General features: G+C 42.4%; 1 protein-coding gene across 6 annotated transcripts in view; it reads right to left on the bottom strand.

The window, feature by feature from the left end:
* Window positions 1-26379, bottom strand: part of PTPRA (protein tyrosine phosphatase receptor type A) — a 151773-nt gene that overhangs the window by 35645 nt on the left and 89749 nt on the right. For 4 of the 6 annotated variants that reach the window (XM_057312632.1, XM_044385739.3, XM_026503145.4 and 1 more), the window contains 4 exons: window positions 23807-23833; window positions 9104-9188; window positions 7809-7882; window positions 7478-7614 (listed from right to left, as the gene is read on the bottom strand). In XM_057312632.1, coding sequence (XP_057168615.1) covers window positions 7478-7614; window positions 7809-7882; window positions 9104-9188; window positions 23807-23833 — 323 coding nt within the window. Of the gene's footprint in view, window positions 1-7477; window positions 7615-7808; window positions 7883-9103; window positions 9189-23806; window positions 23834-26379 lie in introns of those variants that run through there. The other 2 variants (XM_026503147.4, XM_026503148.3) reach the window with 1 other exon arrangement.

Below are 26379 nucleotides of genomic sequence, written 5' to 3'. Positions count from 1 at the left end.
ATCCATTAAAGTACAGTGGATATTATGCTAAAGATACACTCCATTAGTTTCGCTTACCATATTAAAAAACCACTTTTTAAAATGTCATGAAAATATGATTATAAAATTCAAATAATTCAGGAAAAAGTGAAAGTTCCCTATCATGTTTCTTATGTGCTTTACCCGCCTTGTAGAAAGCCACTGCTCACAGCTTACAGTATTTTTCCAGACTTAAAAAAGTACTTTTGGGGGCACCTGGCTGGCTCAGTTGGTGGAGCATGCGACTCTTAATCTTGGGCTTGTGAATTCGAGCCCCATGTTAGGTGAAGAGATTACTTAAAAAAATAAAATCTTCAAAAAAAAAAAAAAGTAGTTTTTTAAAAGGGGGATTATACCATGTATAGTCCTCTGCAATGTCTTTTGTCCCATAACAATGACTTAGAGATCTAGGTTAAGACATTTATTTTAATGATAGTATAGAATTTTGTAACAGATGAAAGAAATCATTTAGCCAATCAGCTATTTGATGGATATTAGTTTTCATTTTACTTTCTTTGCTAACATAAATAATGCTGTAATGAACAACCTTGTGCAAATATATATTTGGTTTTCTGTCAGAGTCCCAGAAGTGAGGTCAGACAGTATAAACATCTGAAATCCAACTGATACTGCCAAGTCATCCTTCCAACGCTCTACCCGTTTAAACGTGCTTTGCCTGTGCATAATGGTGTATCTGTAACCCCAGATCTCTGCCCATACTAAATACCAATCTTCTTAAATTTTCAAATCTAATAGGCCCAAAATAATGGTTAGTTTTAATCTAGACCTCCTTGATTACCATATAAGTTGAGCTTTTCATAGGTTTATAGACCATTTGCTTTTGTCCTATTAATTTTTCTACTTCAATGTTTAGTTTTGTCTCACAGGTCTGTAGCAGCTCTTTATGGATTATGAAAAATTCTCTTTCTACCTGTGGCAAAAAGCTTCTCCCAGTTGGCCACCTTTTTTTTTTTTTAATATTTTATTTATTTGAGAGAGAGAGAGCATGCAAGCAAGCACAAGTGGGGAGGGGAAGAGGGAGAGGGAAAAGCAGGCTCCCTACTGAGCAGGGAGCCCGACGTGGGGCTTGATCCCAGGACCATGAGATCATGACCTGAACCAAAGGCAGATACTTAACCAACTGAGCCACCCAGGTGCTCAGTTGGCCACTTTTTTATGGCATCATTTTTCATAGGAATATTTAATATTTTAATGTATTTATTATCTTCCAATGTATTCCCCTGTGCCTTCCAGATCTTGTGTTTTGCTCACCCCCACAATTCTAAGTATGTTATCCTGACAGACACACACTGGTGTGTTTACCTTCAGTGCTGCTCTCTTCCCTGACGGGCCTGGGGGCAGGCACTGCTGCACCTGAGCCACGCTGTGCCAAAGCGATTCTCAGGACTGTGAAACCAAGAAAGAACAGAGGCTTCCCTGGAGGGCCCCAGAGACACCAGGACAGGGCCAGTTCTGCCCGAGGTTTGGTGGTCTACCTCAGCTTTTGACTCTTTCAGCTTCCCCAGAGTCTTCCCAATTGATGGCCTGGGGTTTTTGTTTGTTTTTTTCTTAATTTGCTTGAGTTGACTTCTCTTATTTTTAAATAAAAGACCTTAACTGACTTAGCAGTTTTGTATCACAGAGGGGCTGTGGTTGGGAGACTGCGGGGAGAAATATGCATGATGTGAACCTGGTTACTGGGTTCAGATGATGGGGAAGGAACTGTTAACCAGTTTCACAATGGGAAAGAGCAAGCCACTCTAGTTCACAACTGCACAACAGTTATTTCAGTTACTGCCTGCAATCGCCAGCGGTATGTTTGAGCTGGTGGGAAAATAGTGGTATCTCCCAATTAAAGGAGATGAGTAATGTTGAAACCAAGGGGTAGGGTAATTCTGACAATATCAGATAATGTAAATAAGGAAAAGCCCAGCTCTAACATCAAATGTTTATCTCCAAAGACAGCACAAAACCTGGGGCCTTTCTGACTCTGCCGTGTATTTTGCTGAACCAAATGTTAAGATTTCAGCATCCTGCTGGCTGCTGAATGTTAATGCCAGTGGGATTCCCACGTTTCCTGGGCCGCTCACGTGAAAGCCAGGGCCTTAAGTGAGACGACAATGGTGCTGAAACAGAGTTGGAGAAAGCCAACTGCTAAAACTCCTCAGAATGCTCTCTACTGCACCCTGCTTTCATGAGGAAGACAACTGCCCAGCGACTCAGCTCTCATTGCTCATGGACAGTCAGGACGCAAGCACAACACAATGTGGAGATTAAAATACATAAACAAAAAGAAAAGCAAAGAGCTAATACTTAGAGGAAACTGCAGAAATTCTCTGAGTTGGACCATCAAAAATCGTAGGAATAGTTGATATAGCTTTTGGAGATCTTAGATCAAGGAGGGAAGAGCATCATTTTTGGATATGGCCCAATTTTTAGTTATGGTATGGTTAACTAAACTTCTGCACGTAGTGTAACAGCTCAGGAGACTGGCCACAAAACAGCAGGCTAGGCTGGCCAGTGGAAACCTGGACTGAATGCTAAATTCAGCTAGGTAACCATGAAAAGCCAGAAAGCCCCTAGCACAAAGTGGGGGATATCAGTGCTACTGGGGCTCCAGAAGGCTTAACCTTCCTGTTGACACCTTCACTGTGACCCAATGGGATCCACCATGCGTGCCTTGCCAGAGGAGGCACACGTGTGAGGAAAGCACTGGAATTTTTCAGAAGTGCTTTCGTGACTGTCTTCACCAGAGTGAGATGCTCGTGGAAGGGACTGGCTTCAAAATGGGACTCTCATCCTTCCTTGGAATGGAAGGAGCCTCAGAGGCCATAGTCACCAGGGCTCAGACATCTCTAGTTGTGGGTAAGTCATTGTGAAGCTCCCAATAATAGAAATGGGAGACAGCCAGCGCAGGTGAATTAAGGGGGCCTGACTAGACTGCCAAGCTACAGAAAGCGCCCCTTTGCATCCAACTGCCAGCGACGGTCAGTTCGTGACCCAGGACCCTTCAATACTAGGCATGTGTAAGGAAGAACTTCACATAACATCAACACTCATATACCATGACCTTCCTCTTCATCTTCTCTTAAGAATCTACACCCATTTACCATGATAACACCACTGGATAAAGGAAAATACACCTTTGGGGATCTACTAGGTTCTGGCCTTGAGCTACCTAATTCCTTGGAAACCCAGAATGACACTACTTTATGCTAGTTAGAATGGAGCCTTCGCAGGCCAGGTGAAGGAAAGAGTTCTGGCCCAAACTGCACTTACATTAGGAACTACCTATTTTTCCAATGTATGGTTGGAATACCTATGCACAGCAAGTGGCAGAATACTCACACTGGTCTCTCTCTTTTTTTTAAAGATTTTATTTATTTATTTGACAGACAGAGAGACAGGCAGTGAGAGAGGGAACACAAGCAGGGGGAGTGGGAGAGAAAGCAGCAGGCTGCCAGTGGAGGAGCCTGATGCGGGGCTCGATCTCAGAACGCTGGGATTATGCCCTGAGCCGAAGGCAGACGCTTAATGACTGAGCCACCCAGCGCCACGGAATACTCACACTGGTCTCTTAACCCAATGGATAAGAAGGACCATTAAACTCGCAAGAGCAAATGCAAGCTGGAGCGGTAATCTCTTTACCAAAAGGCTAAACTGAGTTACAGAGGTCCTAAGTGCTACAGAAGATTACAAGTTTCAGGATAATGAGACAGTACATTTACATGTGTGAGTTTAGTGATGGTATGAAGCAAGTGCTCAGTAACTACTAGTATTAGCTATTCTGGTGCTTCCTATCACCACCTCCCCACATGCAAGCTACAAGAGACTAGCGTAAGAGACCGACAGTGTTTAAGGATGTCAGTGGATTATAATATAGGAGTCATGTAGAACTGCCAATTTTCAGGTGCTTTTCCAGATGCACTCTCCTTTCCTACAGATTAACATAACTGCTGGTACCTGGAATATAGCTATTGATTAACAGCTGTATTTTTTCCTTTATGGCGCACAAAGACTACATGAAGCAGTTCCCACTCTCACGGCAGGAGCAGCCTCAGTGATAAATCGTCTTGACATCTCTCTGATGTGATCTGGTTCATCAGGATTTTGTCTGTTTCACAGGACATCCCCCTGACAACTACGTTGATGACATCAAGCTGACAGGACTTGAAGAGCAGAAACTTATGTATGGTAGATGGACATGTTGGACATAAAAATACAGTGGTCTGCCACTTCTGCCAAGTTTTCTGAAAGTCAAAGGTCTGTGGCATGTCAGCATATCCCCTCCAGCATAAAAGACATGTTGCTGTTCCTTGTCCATTCCCCCCCATCCCTTCGGAAGGACTGATGTTTGTTGAGCCACTCTGGATTTTGAAGACAGCATATACCACATGCCAGTGTCCTGTTCTGACTCACTTATTAAGTGATCTAAAAAGAGAAGGCTCTCCAGTTAACCCAGGCCACAGAGAAACAGGTTCTGGTTGATCTCGTGGGGCCCTAAATGCTTAAGTCTGAGCAGGAAAATCACAATGAAAAACTTTAGGATCTGGGGACAAAACCATGATCCTATCAGCAAGATCATGTTTCTAGCTTAGCACTGGGCTCTGGTAGAGACATATGCCCAACCATGGGTCACCAGATATCCAAGTGACTTCAGCTGCCCATCATCAACTAAGTATCACATGATTCCATAAGCCACAAATCTGGACATGTCCAACAGAATTCTACTCCCAGATGGAAGTGATGTGTACAGAACACTTGCCACATAGCCACTCCTTCAACAGACACACGTGACTTCCCAATGATATTAGCAGTTAACGGAAGAAAAAAGTCCAGCCTAGTGCACAAATGGCTCGGTGAGACATACTGGCCCACTCTAGAAGTGGACTGCTATGGGATAATCTACTTAAGGGATGACTCTGAATGAGTATAAAAGAGAAATCCTTTCAGGAAACAGAACTTCAAGCAAGGTATCACACTACCTCACTGGAGGTCAGGCTCTAAGCCGATCCCTGGATGGTGGATAACTGGAACAAGAAAGACAGGAAATATTTAAGCTCCATGTGTACGCTCACCAGACAGCACTCACTGTTAAAAACCCAGGAGATGTTGCTCAGCCCTTTCCTTCACTATCCCAGTGCTGGCCCAATGAGCCCATGAACATAGTGGCCATGGTAGCATGGCAATGGGCTCTCACCACAGTATTTGTTTCAATTTGCCTACCACGCCTGTAGGAATACCACCTCCATCCAGGGATTTACTGGAATGCTTTACCTCAGGCAATATTCCTCCAAACAACTCACTTCACAGAAAAAGAAATCTGGCCATGGGGTCACATACCCTTTTACCCAGCAGCAGTGGGCACTACAGATTATGAAACAGTAGAGTGCCTATTGGGGCCCTAGCTCTGGTATTAGGGTGGGGTATTATCTTGGGGAGATGAAATAAATGTTCTCAGTCAACATGAGCATTAAACGGTGCCATTTTTCCAATAGCCAAAAAATGAGTCCAAGTTATTCCATTAACTCTTGCCTAGTAAATGGTCTCCTACTTTAGCTCTTGTTTCCTGCCTATCTGTTCTCCACTTTGTAGCTAGGGATTTTCTCAGAGTGCAAATATGACATCACTCTCCACTCCCCTAAGCCCTTCAGTGATGAAACAGATACGAGGGGTGACGCACCTACCCAATAACTATTCCTCCCTTCCTCCTTGCTACTATGGCTCCCATTCTGTGGGGTTGTCTGCCTATCCCCTATATGATACAGGAATAATCTGGATTGATCTGAGTCAGTTGCAGTAAGCCTATTTTTCTCTTGCTTGGACTGATTTAAGAAGGAGCATGCAACAAGGGAAGTCTTCAGAAACTCTTGGGAAAGTTTTCCTTGCTGATAAAGGAACACACAGGAAGAAATAGTCATCCTTTTCCCACTGGACCTTGTTACACCTCCATGTGGCACTTAGAACTGGGGAAGCCATTTTGGCAACAAGAGGGGAGCCAGCCTAAGAGGCAAAGTTGACACACAGCTGAGTGGGAGATGTAAAGGAAACTGAGAGTTTAATAATGCCCAAGTTGATGAATTAGCCAACTCTGGAACTGTTCCTCTATGTCCACCCCCTCCCCCCCAATCATTACCACCTTACATCAACCTATCAGCACCCCTGCTCTTAAACAACTGTTACAGCCCCTAACTGTACTCCCTGCATCTACTCTGGTCTCCCCATGGGATCTTCTCTATTTAGCAGCCAGAGATATTTTTTCCAAAATATGAATCTGGTTGGTCCATGGCTTTTCACTTCACTCGTGATAATCCATAACATTTACTGTCTGGCCCAGTCTTCTTCCACAGTTTCCTCTCTTGCCACCTCCCCTACCCTTTGCCCTTAAGCCACACACAGCCCTTCTTTATTTTTTGAATGTGCTCTTCTCTCACCTGCCCTCACTAGTGGTAGTTTGGCTCCTGCTATTTCCAGTGCCTGGAACATTCCCCACTCTCCTTTCTCAATGCCCTTGCCTATGATTAGGTCTCAATTAAAACATAATTTCTTCAAGGAAGTTCTGAACTGGGATCAGAACTGATGGGCTGGTCACACCAACTGGTAGATCCACAAATGTGTTCAGCTTCCTTAACAGAGTTATAAAAAAACAACAAAAAATATACCCCACACGAAGCCTGTGCTTGGTAGTCTTCCATGGTCCTCATTTCTATACTGATTTACTCCTACTGTCTGTTACTTAAGACACTCTGGGACCCCCGTTTCTTTTCTTTCTTTCTTTCTTTCTTTCTTTTTTTTTTTATTTAAAGATTTTATTTATTTGACAGAGAGAGAGACAGCCAGCGAGAGAGGGAACACAAGTAGGGGGAGTGGGAGAGGAAGAAGCAGGCTCTCAGCAGAGCAGGGAGCCCGATGCGGGGCTCGATCCCAGGACCCTGGGATCAGGCCCTGAGCTAAAGGCAGACGCTTAATGACTGAGCCACCCAGGCGCCCCATGGGTCCCGTTTCAGACTCTAAAAGGCCACCTCTTAATATAGACTCCTATAACTATGCACCAGTCCTTCATGTCCTATATTGCTATCTGAACTTAGTTATTTTTGTCCTTGTTTATGGGGATTTCCCTACCAGGCAGCAAGATCCCTGAATGTAGGGAATGGATCTGTTTTTGCTCCCCAGCAAATCCCTGGCACCTAGCACATATTAGATGTTTGATAAATATTTATTAAACAAAGTAACAGATGCGATGATGAATGGATGGATGGATGGGTAGATGAGAGAGGTAAGGCAAATCTTATTTCATTTCCTGTCTATGATCACATAGGAAAGGAGTCAGATGAACCTGGTAGAAAATTTCTCACCTCTTAACCCATTAGAAACCTGTTTTCTACCCCATGACCCAAAAGGCCTGACCTTCGGTCAGCCTTCCTCCCTGCTGACACACCAGCCTCAGCAAAGAACTCACATTGAATTCCTCTCTGAAGAGCTTATTGTCATCAGCCATTCTCCGGTTAATCTCCTCTTCCAGCTTGTCCACAGGCAGGGGTGGATACTTCCTGTTGGTGCTTGGGGACCTGGCCAGGAGTGGCACGCTCTGGGGTTCTGCAGTATGCAAGCAGGGAGGTTGGTCAGGTGCTCTGGAGACCAGATTGGGGATTTACCTCATGCACCACGCCTCCAAGAACTAGGACTGCTTTCTTCAAGTCTTCCCCCTACCCCTTATAAGATGGGAAAATCCCTACTTTCTTGATTTTCTTCTCCAGGAAGGTTCCCCATGTCGTCAAGGGGTGCCTTACCCACATCCTCAGTGCGGCCATTGGATAAGCGGAAAGAATTGGAATGGCTCCCAGCTTGCTTGTATTTCTTAAACCTAATGAGAAAATGTTCACAGTGAAAAAGTAAGCACAGAGTCAAGAGAGACCAATCACTGGCTTTGTATCTGCACGTATCAATTCAGCTTCCTAAATCTCCTTTACCAAATAAACAGGTTCTTTTAGAGACAGGTCCTGCACCTGCTGAGGCAGCTCCATTTCATGGTGACCCAGTGCCTCTGGATGGTCCTGCTCATCGCCAGCACGCTAGAATCCAACCCAGGGGCCATAACAGTATATTCTGACTTGTATGGCTCCTTTGTGTGGCCCCAAGTCCAGGACTCACTGGAGATGACCATCACACCAGGTGGAGAAGGGATAAGTGGGTAGAACACAGTGGAGGGGAGATAAGAATATCCCTATCAAACAAAATCCTGGTATTTCCTCAGTGCAATCAGGGAGAAGCTCAGAGCTTCAGAATGGGTGGGCACTGGTCTGGCTACAAGTCTCCTACAGAACGGCAGAGACACATGACAAATTACAGGGGTGTATAAGGTTCCCCTCTCTTTATCCCTGCAAAAGAACAGAGGCAGCACAGAGCAGCTTAAACCAAACATAACGGTGGAGTTAATCTCAATTAGCCAGGGCAGTAACTTTAGCAGGAAGAGGACAAATGCACCTCCCTTTTCTCTCCTCTGGGTTCCCTTTCCTTGCTTTTTTTCTCCCTGTTTGAGTAGTGATATCTAGAGGACCCTGAAGAAAGTCAGAAAGGAGAACTCTGTAATTCACATGATTCAGTTTAGCAAACCAGGGCCAGGGATCCTAGAGCCTAGGTTTGTCCCAAATGCCCCAACTAGAAATAGAATAAGTCTCTATTTACCACATCATCTTCAATCAGGTACTGTTAGGGGTTGCTTCAGGTGGGCTAGATCTGAGGGTCTTAAACCACCTATCAGTAATAACACAGACTGTACAGCTTTTCCCTCAACCTCAAACCACCATCCTGGGCTTTAGGTTAAACTGGAGTTGGGGAACTAGATTTGGGCAGATGGAAGCAAAGGGGAGGGGCTGGGTCTTGAAGAAAACTGTGTAGAGCTTTTAAACCGTTTCTATGTAGAATTTTAATCTTAATATCATAAACCATTCCCCTCTATTCTATTCACGTCCTTATCCTACTATCTTCTGGACTGTGTGGGCTTAATGAGACCCTGGGGTATCGAACAGAATCCAAGAGAATGCAGAAGCTTTAGCATTCTCACCTTGGCACTTAGCATGCTCACCTTAACATGTACAGAACTATGATAATAAACACGATCACTAGCAGAGAGGACAGGGCCACCATCACTGCAATAATTGGCGTCTCGTCTGAAATAAAGAGAACAAAACATGTCATTACCATTGTGTGCAATGGAGGGCTTAAGTCAGCTGCTCAAGGAAACGCCCAGATAAGGAAGAAGGGCTCATTCAATGCTTCTGTAGCTGGTAGGGCACAGACAGAGTGAGTGAGAGAACATTTCCCACTGCCACCTCAGGGCCACTGTGGGTGGAAGGGGAGGAAAAGGACAGGGTGAGCACCTAGGCAACGCCTATCCCATCTCTGACTTGTACATTTGTTTACTCTGTCTCCCTGCATTAGAATAAAAACTCTCTGAAGGCAGAGACTTTATTTCCTTCATTGCTATAGAGCCCAAAACAGTGCTTAGCACATAACAAATACTCAAATATTTGAAAGCACAAACACATCACTCTTGATGGCAAGCTGGGTGTCCAGGCCAACAACGTGCTCTGTCCCAGGCTCAATGGGCTCCATTTACAGGAAGATGGCAGAGAAAGGAAAAAGGACAATTTTCCTGTCATAAACCCAAATGGTTTCCTGACACAGAGAATACTGTTCCTCAGTAAAGCAAGGAGACTTTATTAGATCCTTAAGCACTATGTATCTAAAAATGCTGGGTACTCTTTTCTACCTCTTTCCACAGCTACCTTTTACCAGGAGCCCAACTACAGCAACATCTGGCCTGGAGACAGAACAACTCCTCCCTTCATTCCACAGGGCCTGGCTTCCTATCCGCCCAATACTTAGCCTCCTTTCTCATGGCAGCTGACCAGGTGCTGACTCATCCTCCTCCAGTCCCACATCCCCACCATGAACCACACAACCAGCCTGAGTTTGTAACTATCTTCACCATTTCCCGTTCTGCTGAAAGGGAGGGCATGTCCCTCCCATGTAAAGGTCAATCCTGTCACATTTGGTCTGGATTACATCCATTACTGTCACCTCAACGACTTGTCTTCTTGACCAGTAACTGTATGCCAGGCACTTCTCCAGACTCTGGGAACAGAAGTGATGAAGCAGACAAGTGACTTGTGAGCTACATTCTGGGGAAGCAGCAGCACACTATTCAGAAACAAGTAAACATATAATTTCAGACAGGGACAAGTGCTATGAAGAAATGAAGAGTAACGGGATAGAGACTGATAGGTTGGAGGGGGTTATTTTAGAGTAGTTTGGGAAGGTCTGAAGTGCTTATACTGAGCAGAGTTCTAAATAATGTGAAGACGTAAACCATGCAAAGATCTGGGTAAGGAACTTTCTAGGCACAGGGAATGGCATGCATAATACCCCTTAGCAGCTTGGTGGGTTCAAGAAATAGCACAAAGGCCAGTTTTAGTACAGGATGTGACTGGAGAGGTGGGCAGGAGCCAGAAGACTTGGGGTTTCGTAGGCCATGGTAAGCAGTGTGGATTTAATTTTGAAAGTGATGAGAAGCACTATGTGATTGGAGCGCTCTGAACAGGGCAGAAATATCACTGGATTTACATTCTTTTAAAAGATCAGCTAGCTAAACTGACTCATGAGCAGTAGTCATAAGGCGGGAAGCAATCCAGCAGAATGTGGTGTCACAAAAGCCAAGAAAAAAGTTTTTCAAGGAGGGAGTTATCAACTCAATCAGATACTACCAAGAGATGAAGAAGGTGACTTTCACGGAGAAGTGAAACTGGATTTGACAAGAAAACAGCTATTGGTGACTGTTTTAAGAGTGCTCTCAGTTAAGTAGTTGGTGAGGAAACATAAATGGAATGAAATAAAGACGGAAAGAGAAGACAGTGAGATACCGACTCTTTATCTGAGGTGAGGACTTCTACCATAAAGAGGTGCAAAGAGAATGAACAGCAATTGGAGGGAGCTGTGGGACGGAGAGGGTTTTTTGTTTTTGTTTTTTTAAGAAATGGGAGGTATTGGGGTGCCTGGGTGGCTCAGTCGTTAAGCGTCTGCCTTCGGCTCAGGGCGTGATCCCGGCGTTATGGGATCGAGCCCCACATCAGGCTCCTCTGCTGGGAGGCTGCTTCTTCCTCTCCCACTCCCCCTGCTTGTGTTCCCTCTCTCGCTGGCTGTCTGTCAGATAAATAAATAAAATCTTTAAAAAAAAGAAAAAGAAATGGGAGGTATTATACCATGCTTCTGTTTTTTTTTTTTTTATTTTATTTTAAGATTTTATTTATTTGACAGGCAGAGAACGAGCGAGCACACAGCAGGGGGGCAGCAGAGGGAGAGAGAGAAACAGGCTCTCTGCTGAGCAGGGATCTCATGTGAGGCTCGATCCCAGAACCCCAGGATCATGACCTGAGCCAAAGGCAGACACTTAACTGACTAAGCCACCCAGGTGCCCCACCATGCTTCTTCTTTTTTTTTTTTTTTTTTAAGATTTTATTTATTTATTTGACAGAGACAGAGACAGCCAGCGAGAGAGGGAACACAAGCAGGGGGAGTGGGAGAGGAAGAAGCAGGCTCATAGCGGAGGAGCCTGACGTGGGGCTCGATCCCGGAACGCCGAGATCACGCCCTGAGCTGAAGGCAGACGCCCAACCGCTGTGCCACCCAGGCGCCCCCCCCCACCATGCTTCTTTGTTGATGGCAAATTTCAAGCACACCCTGGTATGTGGCTCTCATCTGAAAATGAGCATTCACACTGGCAAACTACTCCCTCCTCTTTGAAAAGCTTTCGTCTCTTGGTTTCCACAACAAAGCACACTTCTGATTTGCTTTCTATCTCTTGGCTGCTCCATTTCATTTTAACCTTGCTACCTGTTCTTCTAACACCAGGTCTCGAAGTGTCTGACTTCCTTGGGGCTCCATCCCTAGCACTCTTCTCTGCACTCTATCTAGCTGATCTGATTAGACAAATGGCTGTAAGCGCAAATGATACACTAGCAATTCCCACATTTGCACTGCTTGGTCAGACCTCTCTTCTGAGCCTATATACCACCCCACTTAAATTTCACAGGCAATGCAAACCTTCTGTGTCTAAAGCCTTCCCCTCACCATTCAGTAGTGAACACTGACATCCACCCTGCTGCTCAAGGAAGAAATGTGGATATCCCCTTGATTTCCTTACTTATCATCTATATCCAACCCAGCTGCAAGTAATATGTTTTAGGGCTAAAATCAATGCCTCCAATTTGTCTGCCTTTTTCCATTCTGTTGCCATTATTGTAGTCTCAATCTGTATTCTCTCTCAACTGGATCATAGTGAGCCTCTGTTCACTGCCAATCCATTCTCCACAAAGCAGGCGGAGTGGTCTCTAAGAAAGCGAGCCAGATCATGTTCCTCTCTTATAAAACCTTTTGGTTTCCCATGCCTTCAGAATGAAATTTAACACCCTTACCCCAGCCTAGAAAGACCTCCCCCACAGCCCCTGCTCACCCTATCTCCTACTACACTCTCCTTGCTCACTCCACTTCGGCCACTGGCACCCTTCATGCTGAGTTCCTTCCTTACTTAGGCCTTCAAACATGTTATTCCTTCCTGTCTTACATAGCCTCCCTCCATTCTTTGCCTGGCTACCTCCGAGTCATCCAGTTCTCATTTCAAGTGTTACTTTTCCTAAAGAGGTCTCTTCTGACTTCCTAAAACTAACTTTGATCCTAAGTTTTACTTTCCTTTAATGCTAAAATACGTTATGTGAAAATTAAATGAGATCACCCATGTAAAGTTCTTGGCGCAGTAAGCAGCACACATTATGTGACGGCGAGTACAGTCAGTATTAGCTATTATCTTCCTTGTTATGCTCACAAGGCAGTTATTGCCCTTGATAATACCTCCCACACTTTGTAATTATGTATTTATTTGAGTACAGTTGATTAATGAGTGTCCCTCCTTTACACCATAAATTCCACAAAGGCAAAAATTACATATCTGCTTTGTTTCTCACCATATACCTAAAACCCAGACAGAGTTTCTCACACATTTGGCACTAAACAAATACTAGATTAATGATCTATCACTAAATATGTCTTTGTTAATTGCCAATCACAAAGGGGTGTACACGTGGCATTAGAAGAAGGTAGTTAGAGACATCAGGCTCAAGACAGTGAACTGAATCTGTAATTTTACTTCTTTCTCTTCCCAAAAGTACACCGAAATGCTAGAAGAAATATGAAAATACTAATGGATGAAAAGCATATCTGGAAAGCAACAAAGAGTGGCATTAGTAGGCCTGAAACAGGGATCTGCAAAAGACAATGCAGAGGGACTGGACTGCTGCAGAGATCAATCAGAGCCAAAGAGCCTCCAGCTAAAAGGTGAGTGCTAGTTCAACTAGTCTGGGCCTGGAAACACCTCAAGCTTAGAGTCAACCAGGCCTGGGGATGAGAGAGGGCCTTGGGGTAGCAGGATGGTATGTAACCAAACGTTTGTCAATGCAGGGCCAGCACATCCACAGGCTGGGTAACAAGCTGTGGTGCCCCATCCAGACTCAGCTGGGAAAACAGCACCCTACAGAGAAGGAAGGATTTGTCAGAGAGTGCTGATGGCTTTTCCCCCCTCCAATATAAGTTATACATATATTTTTAAACTCTGTATTATGGAAAACTTGCAAACTCACATACGTGTAAAGGGACATTACAATGCATCCCTGTGTATTACACTTCAATGTTAGCACTTACATGCTTTTCATCTCTACCAGAGTTTCTCAACCTCATGATAATGACATTTTGGGCCAGATAACTGTCCACTGTAGGGGGCTGTCATGTGCACTGTAAAATGGTTAACAACATCCCTAGCCTCTACCTACCAGGTGCCAGTAGAAAACCTCAATTGTGATAACCAAAGTCATCTGCAGACATTGCCAAATGTCCTCCGGAAGGAAAACCATCCTGAGTTGAGAACCACTCGTCCATACCCACTCCACTGGATTATTTTATTTATTTTATGTACTTTAAAGATTTTGTTTATGTATTTGAGAGAGAGTGAATGAGAGCGATCACAAGCTGGGGGGAGAGGCAGAGGCAGAGGGAGAAGCAGACTCTCCACTGAGCAGGGAGCCCGCTGCGGGGCTTGATCCCAGGACCCTGGAATCATGACCGGAGCCGAAGGCAGAGGCTTAACCGACTGAGCCACCCAGGCGCCCCTCCACTGGATTATTTTAAAGCAAAGCTGAGACAGATCATTTCAACTGTAATTACTTCAATGCGTAACACTAAGAGATAAGGATTCTTAATATAATCATAGTACCATTATCCTATTTATAAAGCAACACTAATTCCTTAATATGATTTAACATTCAGTTATTATTTAAATACCCCTGTTTCATAAATGTCTTTTCCAATTTGGTTAGAATTAGCATCCAGAGAGGGTCTTTACATTGCACGTGATTGCTAGGTACACTCCATCCAAAGACAGTTTCCTGGGTCAGCCCTCATGACAGAAAGGACAAGGGTGGGTAGGCCACAAGACATGAATTAAGGGGAAAAAAGAAAGGAAGGCAGCTCCACCTAGAGGACAACGATATCCAACTTCCCAAACCATGACCAAATCCCTAGTTGAGGATGTGTTCTTGTTTCTCCTCCCAAAGGGATACCTCCTGTGAACACATTCTAATCCACTCAATGCTCCAGAGCAAAACTCACTGCATCTTTACAGGAGACCTTCACAAATACCAGGGACAGCAAATGGCAGTCCTGGGAAACAGACGTAATACAAGAAATAGAATAAATCGTTAAAAACATACTGCAGGGGCACCTTGGTGGCTCAGTTGGTTAAGTGTCTGCCGTAAGCTTAGGTCATGAACCCAGGATGCTGGGATCAAGCCTGAGCCCAGCACTGGTCTCCCCTCTCAGCGGGGAGTCTGCTCCTCTCTCTCCCTCTGTCCACCCCCCCCATTCATGCGCAGACACATTCTCTCTCAAATAAATGAAATCTTTAGAAAAAATTAAAAATTAGTGGCGCCTGGGTGGCTCAGTCGTTAAGCGTCTGCCCTTGGCTCAGGGCGTGATCCCAGGGTCCTGGGATCGAGCCCCACATCAGGCTCCATGCTCCGCTGGGAGCCTGCTTCTTCCTCTTCCACTCCCCCTGCTTGTGTTCCCTCTCTCGCTGGCTGTCTCTCTCTCTCTGTAAAATAAATAAATAAAATCTTAAAAAAAATTAAAAATGAAAAATTAAAAAAGAAAATATATTATAATTTGTGCAAGAGGACAACATCGATTTTTTAAAAAGCCACTACCAAACAAGAAGCAATCTCACACCTATCAGGGACTGCTACTATAAAAAAAAAAACCAAAACCAAAACCAAAAAACCCCAGAAAATAACAGGTGTTGGCCAGGATGTGGAGGAACTAGAACCCTTGTGGATTGTCAGTAGAAATGTAAAAATGGTACAGCTGCTGTGGAAGTAGTATGGTGGTTTCACAAAAAATTAAAATAGAATTACCGTATTATCCAGCAATTCCACTTCTGGGTATATGCCCCCAAATTGAAAGCAGGGTCTTGAAGAGATATTTGTACACCCATGTTCGTGGCAGCATTAGTCACAATAGCCAAAATGCAGAAGCAACCAAATGTCCATTGCTGGATGAACAGACAAGCAAAATGTTGTATACACACACAATGGAATATTTTCAGCCTTAAAAAGGAAGAAAGTCTAACATATGCTACAACATGGATGAACCTTGAAGACCTCATGCAAAGTGAATAAGCCAGTCACACAAAGACAAACACTGTATGATTCCACTTACATGAAGTGCCTACGTAGTGAAATTCAGAGAGTCAGAAAGTAGAATGGTGGTTGCCAGGGGCTGGAGGGAGGGAGGAATGGGGAGTTACAGTTTAATGGGCAGGGAGCTTCAAATTCTACAAGATGAAAAGAATTATGGAGATGGATGGTAGAGACGACCGCACAACAATGTCAGTGAACTCAGTGCCAGTGAACTGTACACTTAGAAAAGGTTAAAACAGTAAATTTTGTTATGTGTACTTTACCACAATAAAAAAATTAGGAAAAAAGGAGCAGTATGGGAATTAAGAAAGTTCTTAGAAACTAAAACATGATTGGGGGAGAAACAATCTCAACAGAAAGGTTGAAAAGGAGAAAAGATGAAACAGAAAAACAAATTCGTAATGTGAAAGACCATATCATGAAAGTTCCCAGAACACAGAGCAGTAAGAGTGAGATGGAAAGTGTTAACAGTAAAGAGACAAGCTGGACAGATCTAAGCGTTCTAGGAGCTGTTCAAATACTAGAACAAGGAGTTCCCAAAGAAGAAAACAGTAAGGAAGGTGGGAAAGGAATTATATGAGAAAGTTTTCTTAGTTAGCAGGCCAAAAGGGACCATAAGGTTTCAGTGGTGATATTAAAAAAGGAGCTTTACCTAGATATACCCTGACAAAGCTTTTGAAACTTTGGGTTGAAATCAACCAACCAACCAGAAGCCACCCTTAAAAACTTCTAGCAGAAGAAAAAAGGTTCCCTATAGAGAAACAAGAATCAGAATTATGTATGACCGCACATCTAAAATACCACCACCAAAGTCAATGGTGCCACTGTCTACCAAGTTCTTTTTTTTTTTTTTTTTTATTCGACAGAGATAGAGACAGCCAGTGAGAGAGGGAACACAAGCAGGGGGAGTGTGAGGGGAAGAAGCAGGCTCCCAGCAGAGGAGCCTGATGTGGGGCTTGATCCCATAACGCCGGGATCATGCCCTGAGCCGAAGGCAGACGCTTAACCGCTGTGCCACCCAGGTGCCCCTGTCTACCAAGTTCTTAAGAAGGACTTTGAACCTGGAGTTACTCATCTAGCCAAATTTTCATTTCAGCCTGAGGTCAAAAGAAAGCCGTTTCCAGAGCATGGAACTTTAGAGTCAGACAAACCCAAGAGTTCAAAACTCTATTATCTTATTTAGTAGTAGTATGACAATCTCCTGGAAACCTGGTGGAATGCCTTATGAAATGCAAATATATTAACACTCTCCACCTCTTATAGTTAATGGATGATTTAAAAGAAGCAACATTTGCAAAGTGCCTGATACCAAAGGAAAAGAGTTGGCTTTGGCATCCGGAAGCTCACATACTAGCAGAAAACCTCAGTCCAGATTTTAGGATAGGGCAGATTCCTTTGTCTTGAAAACAGGGAAACTACAGGCTAAATGTAGCCCACTGCCAGCTTGTATAAATACAATTTTATTGGAGTACAGCCATTTGCAATCATTTACATATTTCCCAGGACTGCTTTTGTACTACAGAGGCAGGGCTGAATAGATGTGACAGAGATAGTAAGATTGCAAAACTGAAATTCTTTATTATCTGGTCCTTAATAGAAAAAATCTGCTGAACCCTGATCTAGAATGTTATTACCAACTCTGCTCTTATACAATTCTAGGTCAACTATCACTTTTGTGAGTAACTGCTCATTTCTTGTACTTTCATAACACTATGCACCTACTTTGCTACAACACTAATCCCACTTAATTAAAGTCACTGATTATATGTCCATTAAATTACAAATTTCTGGAAGGCACAGATTCAAGATCACATCCAGATATCCCTGCACTCAGTATTTATTCTTTCATTCAACAAATATTTACTGAGTGACTAGTTGTGCCAGGCAGGTCTTGAGGGTACAGTAGTGAATAAATCAAAATTCCTTACCTTTATGAAGCTTATATTCTAGTAGAGGAGAAAGAACAACATGGTAAGTAAAGAAATATATAGGTAGTAATGAGTGCTATGAAGAAAAATAAGGCAGGGTAAAAGAGGAAATGGGGGAGGTGTTCTGTGATGTAAGATGGAGTGGTCAGAACAAGTCCTGAATGAATGAATGAATGAATGAATGAATGAAGTAAGGCAAGAACAGTGCAGTATTATGACCAACAGTAGTAGAGCTGACAACTATAAGTAATACAACAAAACAGTCAGCTAGCCAGATAACTGAGAAATAAAAATGATTAGTTAGTATTTTAGCATTTATATAGCAGACACAGAGCAAAGCACCATACACGTATCATTCAATTACCTTAATAACTCTGTTCTATGGGTGAGGAAACTAAGCACAGAGATTAACTTGCCCATATTACAAAGGTACAAATCTAAAGCAAAACCACAAAGGTACATTATCCTCCGGACTCTTCGTAAACTACAGGACCAGCACCACTTTAACTCTTCCAAGCTTTCAGGCCAGAATAGCCCTCTGTCATAGAAATAAGATTGTACCTTTTGACATTTGAATTACATCCACATTTCTGATACAGTGAAGGACAATACAGATAATAAAGATGTCCCCAGGCCTCTGTGAAGGAAGGAGACTCAGATCTTTTAAGAAAACAGGAGAGAACTTACAGCTCCCTGTATCAAATCTCAGACTTGGAGAAAGGCTCAGGATCAAGTCACTCTCCTAGGGTCCCTCCCTAACTGGACAGTCCTCATCTCATCTCTCGGGCTTGTCCTGGTTTAGATCTTCTGGAGGTGGCCTTGTATGATGCAGGCCGGTGTAGGCAAGGCAAGCACACTGGTCTATTCCTTGACCTACCCCCACCTCCTCTCCACTATCCATTCTAGCAAATTTCACTTCCTAGACGCAGGCTACGGGGATAGCATTTCAAAAATACTAAAATGGTGTTCTGGGACAACAGATGTCTTATTTGCTATATCCTTTTCCCAAGAAAACAAAGGGTCATGTTATTCTAACGGCTCACATGTAGATAGGTGAGTCACCTAAAGACTCAGACACACCTCGGTCAACTACAAAAATAATCACTGAAGTAAAAGCCATACTCCTTTAGCCTCAATTCCTAAGGTCCGTTTGTCTCATCTCTACAGTTTTCGATATTAGTATTCATCAACTCTCAAAGGTAGAGCTGTAATGTTTTAAGTGCTTCCTATTGGCTTTAAACACAGCAAAAAATCATCAGGTTGCCTCAAGAACCCAAACCACTGGGTTGAGCCCAATCTTGTCTGGGCCAAATTATCATTCAGAAACTAATTTCTACTGCCCACCTATCTTCCCTTAAGGCTTCCGGAGTTATCTTTCTAAAACAAAAACCTGCTACGTCACTTCCTTACCATCAGCAGGAGACACCCTGGCCCGTTAGCTCACTGTGCCAGCAGGTCCACTCTGCTCAGGCTGGCTCTGGCCGCTCCCACCTTGTGAGCCTCAACTGTGCAGTTCTTCCAATATTTGACTTGCTCTTTCACATCTCCTTACTTTCACCCTATCTGGCGCATCCTCATTTTCTAAGTCACTATATTAATTTAAACCGCCCAAAGTACACCCCCTCGCGTCCTTCCCACTCTCCGGGCACAAGTCTTTTACGTTCTCTCGCAGCACTTTGTGTGGTATGGCCAAGTAACATGTAGCTGAGTGGACTTTGATGCTTACTGTTCAGAGGTTTCCTCCATGAGATAGGGAATATTTTTTTTCTTTCTGGATTCCTTAGCATCTAACAGGTACTGAATGAATATATAATTAAAGGTACTTAGGGAAAGCCATGGAGTTTACAATAATAATGTCATTTACTATTATGATCAGAAAATACTTCTTTAGAAAGCCGAGGGGGAGCAGGTGATCTGATCTGAGAGCTGAGAAACTTGAACGAGCCTCTGGGGTTCAACAGAATGCTTATCGTGTCTGGTTCTAGAACTCTGAGGTTCAAGGACTCCTTCTTCACAAATGTTTAGAGAATACTATTTCCAGACTTAAAAACAAACAAACAAAAAGAAAAAAACCAGGACACCTGGGTGGCTCAGTTGGTTAAGCGTCTGCCTCTGGCTCAGATCTTGATTCCAGGGTCCAGGGATTGAGCCCCATTGTCAGGCTCCCTGCTGGGTGGAAGCCTCCTTCTCCCTCTCCCTCTGCCGGCACATGATCTCTCTCTCAAGTAAATACATATTATCTTAAAAAAAAAAAAAAAGGTGCAGGGCAGGAGAATAGCTAAATGTCTACAGTCGTAGTGATACTGTTCCACGATGACCCTGCCTTGGGAGCTGCCTCACGCACAGCCTCCAGGAGGCAGGAGTTCCCCCTGTGTCTGTGAGTGCCGACTGACTGGCTGAGATTCCTGACCTCCTTTGTCTCCCATCAACAGTAACAGAATGGTGGGATGGTAGCAGTAGCAATGTGACAGCCAGCACTCGCTGAGCAACTGCTATGTGCTGACCCAGCAGTAGGCCAAGCACTTTCTATGTGTTACTTCTTTCTCCAAAATAACCCTATGAAGGAAATTGTGTTCCTATCCTATTTCGCAAATGGTGAAAAGAGGCACAGGGAAGTCAGATATCTACCCCACCCTCTGGCATAGTCAAGTCATAAACCCAGATGGTCTAGCCCCAGATTCCAGGACTTTTAACCACTGCATACAACAGCTTCTCCAAATATTCCACTATGCCACTCACTCCCCAGCCTTAACAGATACATCAAGATCATTCAATAGCATTTTCTTACACAGGAAAACCTCTAAATAGATGAATGAGAGCATGCATCACTATCCTGCTCAAACTTCATGAGAATGGGAAGTAGATGTTACAGATTCCCCTTCAAGACCAAAGAACCCATTCCCCTAGCTGCTGGGAGGGTTAGTGGCTAACAGTTCTCAGCAAGTCCTTTCCCAGAAACTGCCCTTGCCCTAAGAGAGTAGGCTGGCCCATGGGAAAGCCCCTGCCACCCCCATTCCAGCTCCAGAGCTTCCTGTAGGACTGACTGAGGCTTTTGCTGCCTTTGCTCCAATCACGTGGCATCTCATGTCCTCTCTCTCCTCAATACTACTGCCTTCAGTGCTTTGCAGGTGCTGTGGGGAGAGAAAGTACTCTCCAGTAAACTTGCCATCTCAGAGTCTGTTCTCTCTAGAACAAAACTAATAAAACCGAGATGTAAAATTAGTGAAGACTAAAGAAAAACTGGAGAGTGCACTCATGACCACTGACTTCATGGGGAAGAGGTACTCAGGAGATAATGCCAGAACCAGATTTAATGCATTACCATATATTACACAAATCACCCAAATTAACAACAGTAAAAATGCTTTAAAAGAAAAGCTGGTTACAAAAGGAAAAGTATTGTTGTGATTCCACTTAAATTAGGTAGCTAGGATAGACAAATGTAAAGAGACAGAAAGTAGAATAGCAGTTACCAGGGGCTGGGAGAAGGCAGAAATGGGGAGTTACTGTTTAATGGTTAGTTTAGTTTGGGATGATAAAGTTCTGGAGGTGGATGGTGGTGATAGCTGCACAACAATATCTTAATTTCACTGAACTATACAGTTAAAACGGAAAATTTCATATGATGTATATTTTACCACAATTAGAAAAAAAAGCTAGTTAGACTGAATAACGTAGGATATATTTTTAAAATATTACACATGAGAAAATAACCAGTTTCTTGGACTTCAAAAGAAAGGAAGCAATGTTGCCTGCCTCCCTTCATCTCTTTTTATTGCTTTCTGTTTTGACAATTAAAACACCAGCCACTGCTATTCAAAAGCATCCCAGAGACCAGTGAAGAAAAATTTATAATTTAATTCATCTGCATAAGACATACTTTGCTTAGCAAACCCATTATGATGCAAATATTTTAAAATAATCTGCCTCGTTTCTCAGAAAGCATTTGGGTTTTTTTTTTTTTTTAAAGATTTTTAAAATTTATTTATTTAACAGAGATAGACAGCCAGTGAGAGAGGGAACACAAGCAGGGGGAGTGGGAGAGGAAGAAGCAGGCTCATAGCGGAGGAGCCTGATGTGGGGCTCGATCCCAGAAGGCCGGGGTCACGCCCTGAGCTGAAGGCAGACGCTTAACGACTGCGCCACCCAGGCGCCCCGGAAGCATTTGGTTTTAAAATTAGAATGTGGGGGCGCCTGGGTGGCACAGCGGTTAAGCGTCTGCCTTCGGCTCAGGGCGTGATCCTGGCGTTATGGGATCGAGCCCCACATCAGGCTCCTCCGCTATGAGCCTGCTCCTTCCTCTCCCACTCCCCCTGCTTGTGTTCCCTCTCTCGCTGGCTGTCTCTATCTCTGTCAAATAAATAAAATCTTTAAAATAAAATAAAATTAGAATGTGATATCAAAATTTATAGAAATACTTCTAAAGATCTGCTCTGGTAAAAATGTCATTACATTTGGGGCTTTAGATATTGCTGAGAATATGTACGTCTCTTCATTTTCCTGTTTGGTCAAAAGCAATTACAGAAATTTTTTTTTAACTTTAAAGGGATATATGCTAATATGTATTAATAGTATGTCACGATTAGCAATACTCTAGATAATTAAGGTAATTTCATTTCCTTTTAATCACAATACTGGAACTACTCAAATCCATGTTAACTAGGTAAAACAGGGATAATATTGGGGCAAGAAAAGGCTGAATGTTGGGGTGCCTGGGTGGCACAGCGGTTAAGCGTCTGCCTTCAGCTCAGGGCGTGGTCCCGGCGTTCTGGGATCGAGCCCCACATCGGGCTCCTCTGCTATGAGCCTGCTTCTTCCTCTCCCACTCCCCCTGCTTATGTTCCCTCTCTCGCTGGCTGTCTCTATCTCTGTCAAATAAATAAATAAAATCTTTAAAAAAAATAAAAAAATAAAAAAAGAAAAGGCTGAATGTTAAGAAAATACACACTATGTAGAGGAAGAAAGCAGAGATTATATGTTTAATCTTAAAGCTTATACCACTTTGACTTCTGTGGTTAAAAGAGGAGTTTTAGAGAGCAAATATGTTATCTATTCCAATATAAATCTATTAAGTCTACATTTGGTAGTGAGAATCTAGTAAGCAAATGTGAATAGCAGAGACACTACTTGATAGAATCTAGTTCCTGAGTTTAAGAAAGTGAGAGCTGGAAAATCACAAGAAATCTGTGCACAGAATAACACCTCACTAATCCTCACAAAATACAGTGGCAGATGGACAACACATAAAGGATTAAAGTGTCTACTTTTCTGATTCAAATGCTCCCTTACTTGGTGGGAATTCGTAAGCCTTCAAATGTTCTATTAATTATTCAGGAAAAACTGTGCATGGTTAAATAGTGGAATAAGAAAAAATAAAGCCTCAGAAAGCTCATTTAATAAAATAAGAAATCACAGGAGAAACACTGGTTCACAGATTAACATTTCCCAAACTCAAACGCAATGATCATTTCTTAGACTTTTGAATGATCTCTCTTTCTCTTACACCCTCTGATGGTAGCCTTACTATTGTCCTAAGCAAAATGTGCATTACACGTAAGTACCCACGCATTCTGTTCTCTGGTGACCAGGGATTTGGCAGTCCTGCTTAGACCACTGACACAGCATCTCCGGCCATAGGGACGTTATGCTAGAGAGGTGAAAACCCATAAAATCCATATAAAATGACAAAGGGTCGACACTTTATAGACTAGGGAAAACAACACAAAAAGTTAGGATGTTTATAGGCAATTATTGACTAGACATTAGGAATTAACTATGATGTAGAAATTATGGCTTAATATCACTGAAGGATGGTATTAGCAAGGTGACATGATAAAGCTGTTTTATTACTTGTTAAAAGACATCATAAATGTTAGACTTCATAATCTATATTTAAAAAGTGAATATTTGTTTCTGTTACTCTTCTCTACAAGGTTAATATGGAAACAAGGGAAAGTAAACACAAAACCACACAGACGCACAAGGTTACCAGACTGTGAGCAAACATGATGAATACTGTACACTATAAAGGGGACAACAGACATAAGGTGAGTGGCTCACCTCTTCTGTCCTTCGAGTCAGAATTACCTGTGTAATAAGTGAGAAACAGAAGCATTCACTCTCAAATTAAAGAAAAACATTACAATTCAACCTAAGTTAAGACAAAATAAGCTCCCGGAAAACAGATACTTTCTTCTTTACGTATGTTGGAGCTAGAATGAGGTACTCTCTACCAAATGGGAAAACAAGATTGCCCAGACTCACTAAACTTTAATCAGTGATTTGTCCTTCTCTCGGAGTGTAAAAACCACACAACATCAATCTTCATAAAAAGTACAAGAATGCAAAAAGAAATACAAAAACAATAGTATTAGAGGTCTTTATGTCTTTTAGGCCATTAAAATGCAATAGCACAAAATTAAATTAAGGATATTAAAGACTTAAACGGTAATAGGTAATATAACCAGTATGAAAAAAAAAATCTAACCAGTGTAGACCAAATTCTATATATTAACAGACAAAACTTTTCCAAAGGCTTGTGGAATAGCCACAAGCCCTTATAAATTATTCCCCATTACAAAAATAACACAGACAATATTCTTCTATCTTGACGCAAAACTAGAAATTAACAAAGAAAACATCTGAATATTAAAAGAAAAGCCAAACTGTAAAATACCTAAAAAATAATAAAATCACTCCTGTGGCAGAATCCACCAACTCTCCCCTAGTAATAGCCTCTTCTTCTTGCTCTTGGTACAGAAACCCTGTTTTGTTTTGTTTTGTTTTGTTTTAGCTGAGCACAAAGCTGTCTGGCTAGAGACTGCATTTCTAATACTCCTTTGTGCCAAATATAGTTATATGAAGAATTCTAGGCAATGGGATGTAAGCAAAAGTGATAAGGGTAACTTATGGATCACAACCTTTGGAAAAGAAATTGTTCCCATTACCTCTGTTCCTCCTTCCTAGGGGCTGGAACCAGAACCTAATGATGAGAGCTATTTCTGACCAAGCAGATGATGGCAATTTTGTTGGGATGGCAGAACTGGTAAGAAAAAAAGAACTTGAGGGCACACAGGTGGTTCAGTCGATTAACTGGCCGACTCCTGATCTTGGCTCAGGTCATAATTTCAGGGTTGTGAGATAGAGCCCCTCATCAGGCTCCGCTGTGGAGCCTGCTTAAGATTCTCTCTCTCGCTCTCTCTCTCAGGGTGCTGGGTGGCTCAGTCGGTTAAACATCTGACTCTTGGTTTCAGCCCAAGTTGGGCTCTGCACTCAGCGTGGAGTCTGCTTGTCCCTCTCCCTCCACTCCTCCCCCTCCTCTCTCTCTTTCATGAATAAATAAATAAAAAAAAAAAAAAAAAAGATTTTCTCTCTCCTTCTGCCCCTACCCCCTTAAAAAAAACCAAACAACTCAGTCCTTGATGAGGCAAAGTCCTCCTGTCTATCTCTGGAATGTGAGAGGGGAGAGAGAGATACTTTTGTCTACTTAAGTCACTGAATTTTGGTCTTTATCAGAGTAGTTTAGGCTGCACTGTAACTAATACAACTGCCTATCAGAACACTTACGGGATATGGCTAAAGCTGTGCTTATAAAAATTCATAGCATCAATTAAACTAATTAACTGCGAAGAATGAAAATAAAAACAAGTTAACCATTCAATTCAGGAAGAAAGAAAAAGCACAAAATAAATCTAAGAAAAGTAGAAAGGAAGAGTAAGAATAAAAAAGAAATTATAGAAACTGAAAAATGGTAGAACTAATAAATATACAACACCAGATCTTTGGAAGAAAAAAACAAACTGTGAAATATATAAATGGTTACCCAACTCAAGCATGAAAATGGACATAAATATATAACAAATATTAACAGCTATGTAGGAAATTAATCTTAAGAGATGACTTTTCCTTAAATCCATTCAAGTAATTTTGAAAACATGAATGAGTTGCACAGTTTTCTAAGTTCATTTTTCTGTGAAGCAAAGCAAAACACTGACAACTAAAACCTATCAAAAATAGCACACATACATTAAAAAAAAAAAAAGCACACATATAAAGGAAACACCCAGACCAATTTAATTTAGAAATAACTTACGAATGTCAATGGAAAAACCCCAAATACAGTAGTATCAAACAAATTGCTACAGTTCATTCACGGAAAATACAACATGACCAAAGTAGGGTTGTTTTTGCAGAAATGTAAATAGTTCAAAGTCAAAATGACTCACCATAGCATATTACAAAAAGAAAAAATCATAACAATTTTGCTCATTGATGCTGAACAGACAACTGGCAAAATTTAACACCCATTCTTGACGTGTATGCTCTTTAAAGCAGGAATAAATTAATAAAACCTAAACATGATAAATATGTTTACCTCAACCCAAGAGTCAGCACCATGGTTAATGGAAAACCACTAGGAACATCCTCCGAGAGTCAGGTGCAAGACAGTGCTTTTACCACTGCGTCCTAGTATTGTTCTGAAGGTATTCACCAATTCATTTAAAGAGAAAAAGTAAGAGATGGATTTGAAGATTTATGATAATCGAAAAAAATTATGTCAAACACTGATGAAATGTATTAAGATGACCAGGATAAAATATACCTACAAAAGTCAATAGCTTTATGAAGTATAC

This window comes from Ursus arctos, unplaced genomic scaffold, assembly GCF_023065955.2.
Source record: "Ursus arctos isolate Adak ecotype North America unplaced genomic scaffold, UrsArc2.0 scaffold_16, whole genome shotgun sequence".
NCBI classification, from domain to species: Eukaryota; Metazoa; Chordata; class Mammalia; order Carnivora; family Ursidae; genus Ursus; species Ursus arctos.
Note: the sequence above shows the minus strand (reverse complement) of the source record. Positions and strands in the feature narration are given on the sequence as shown.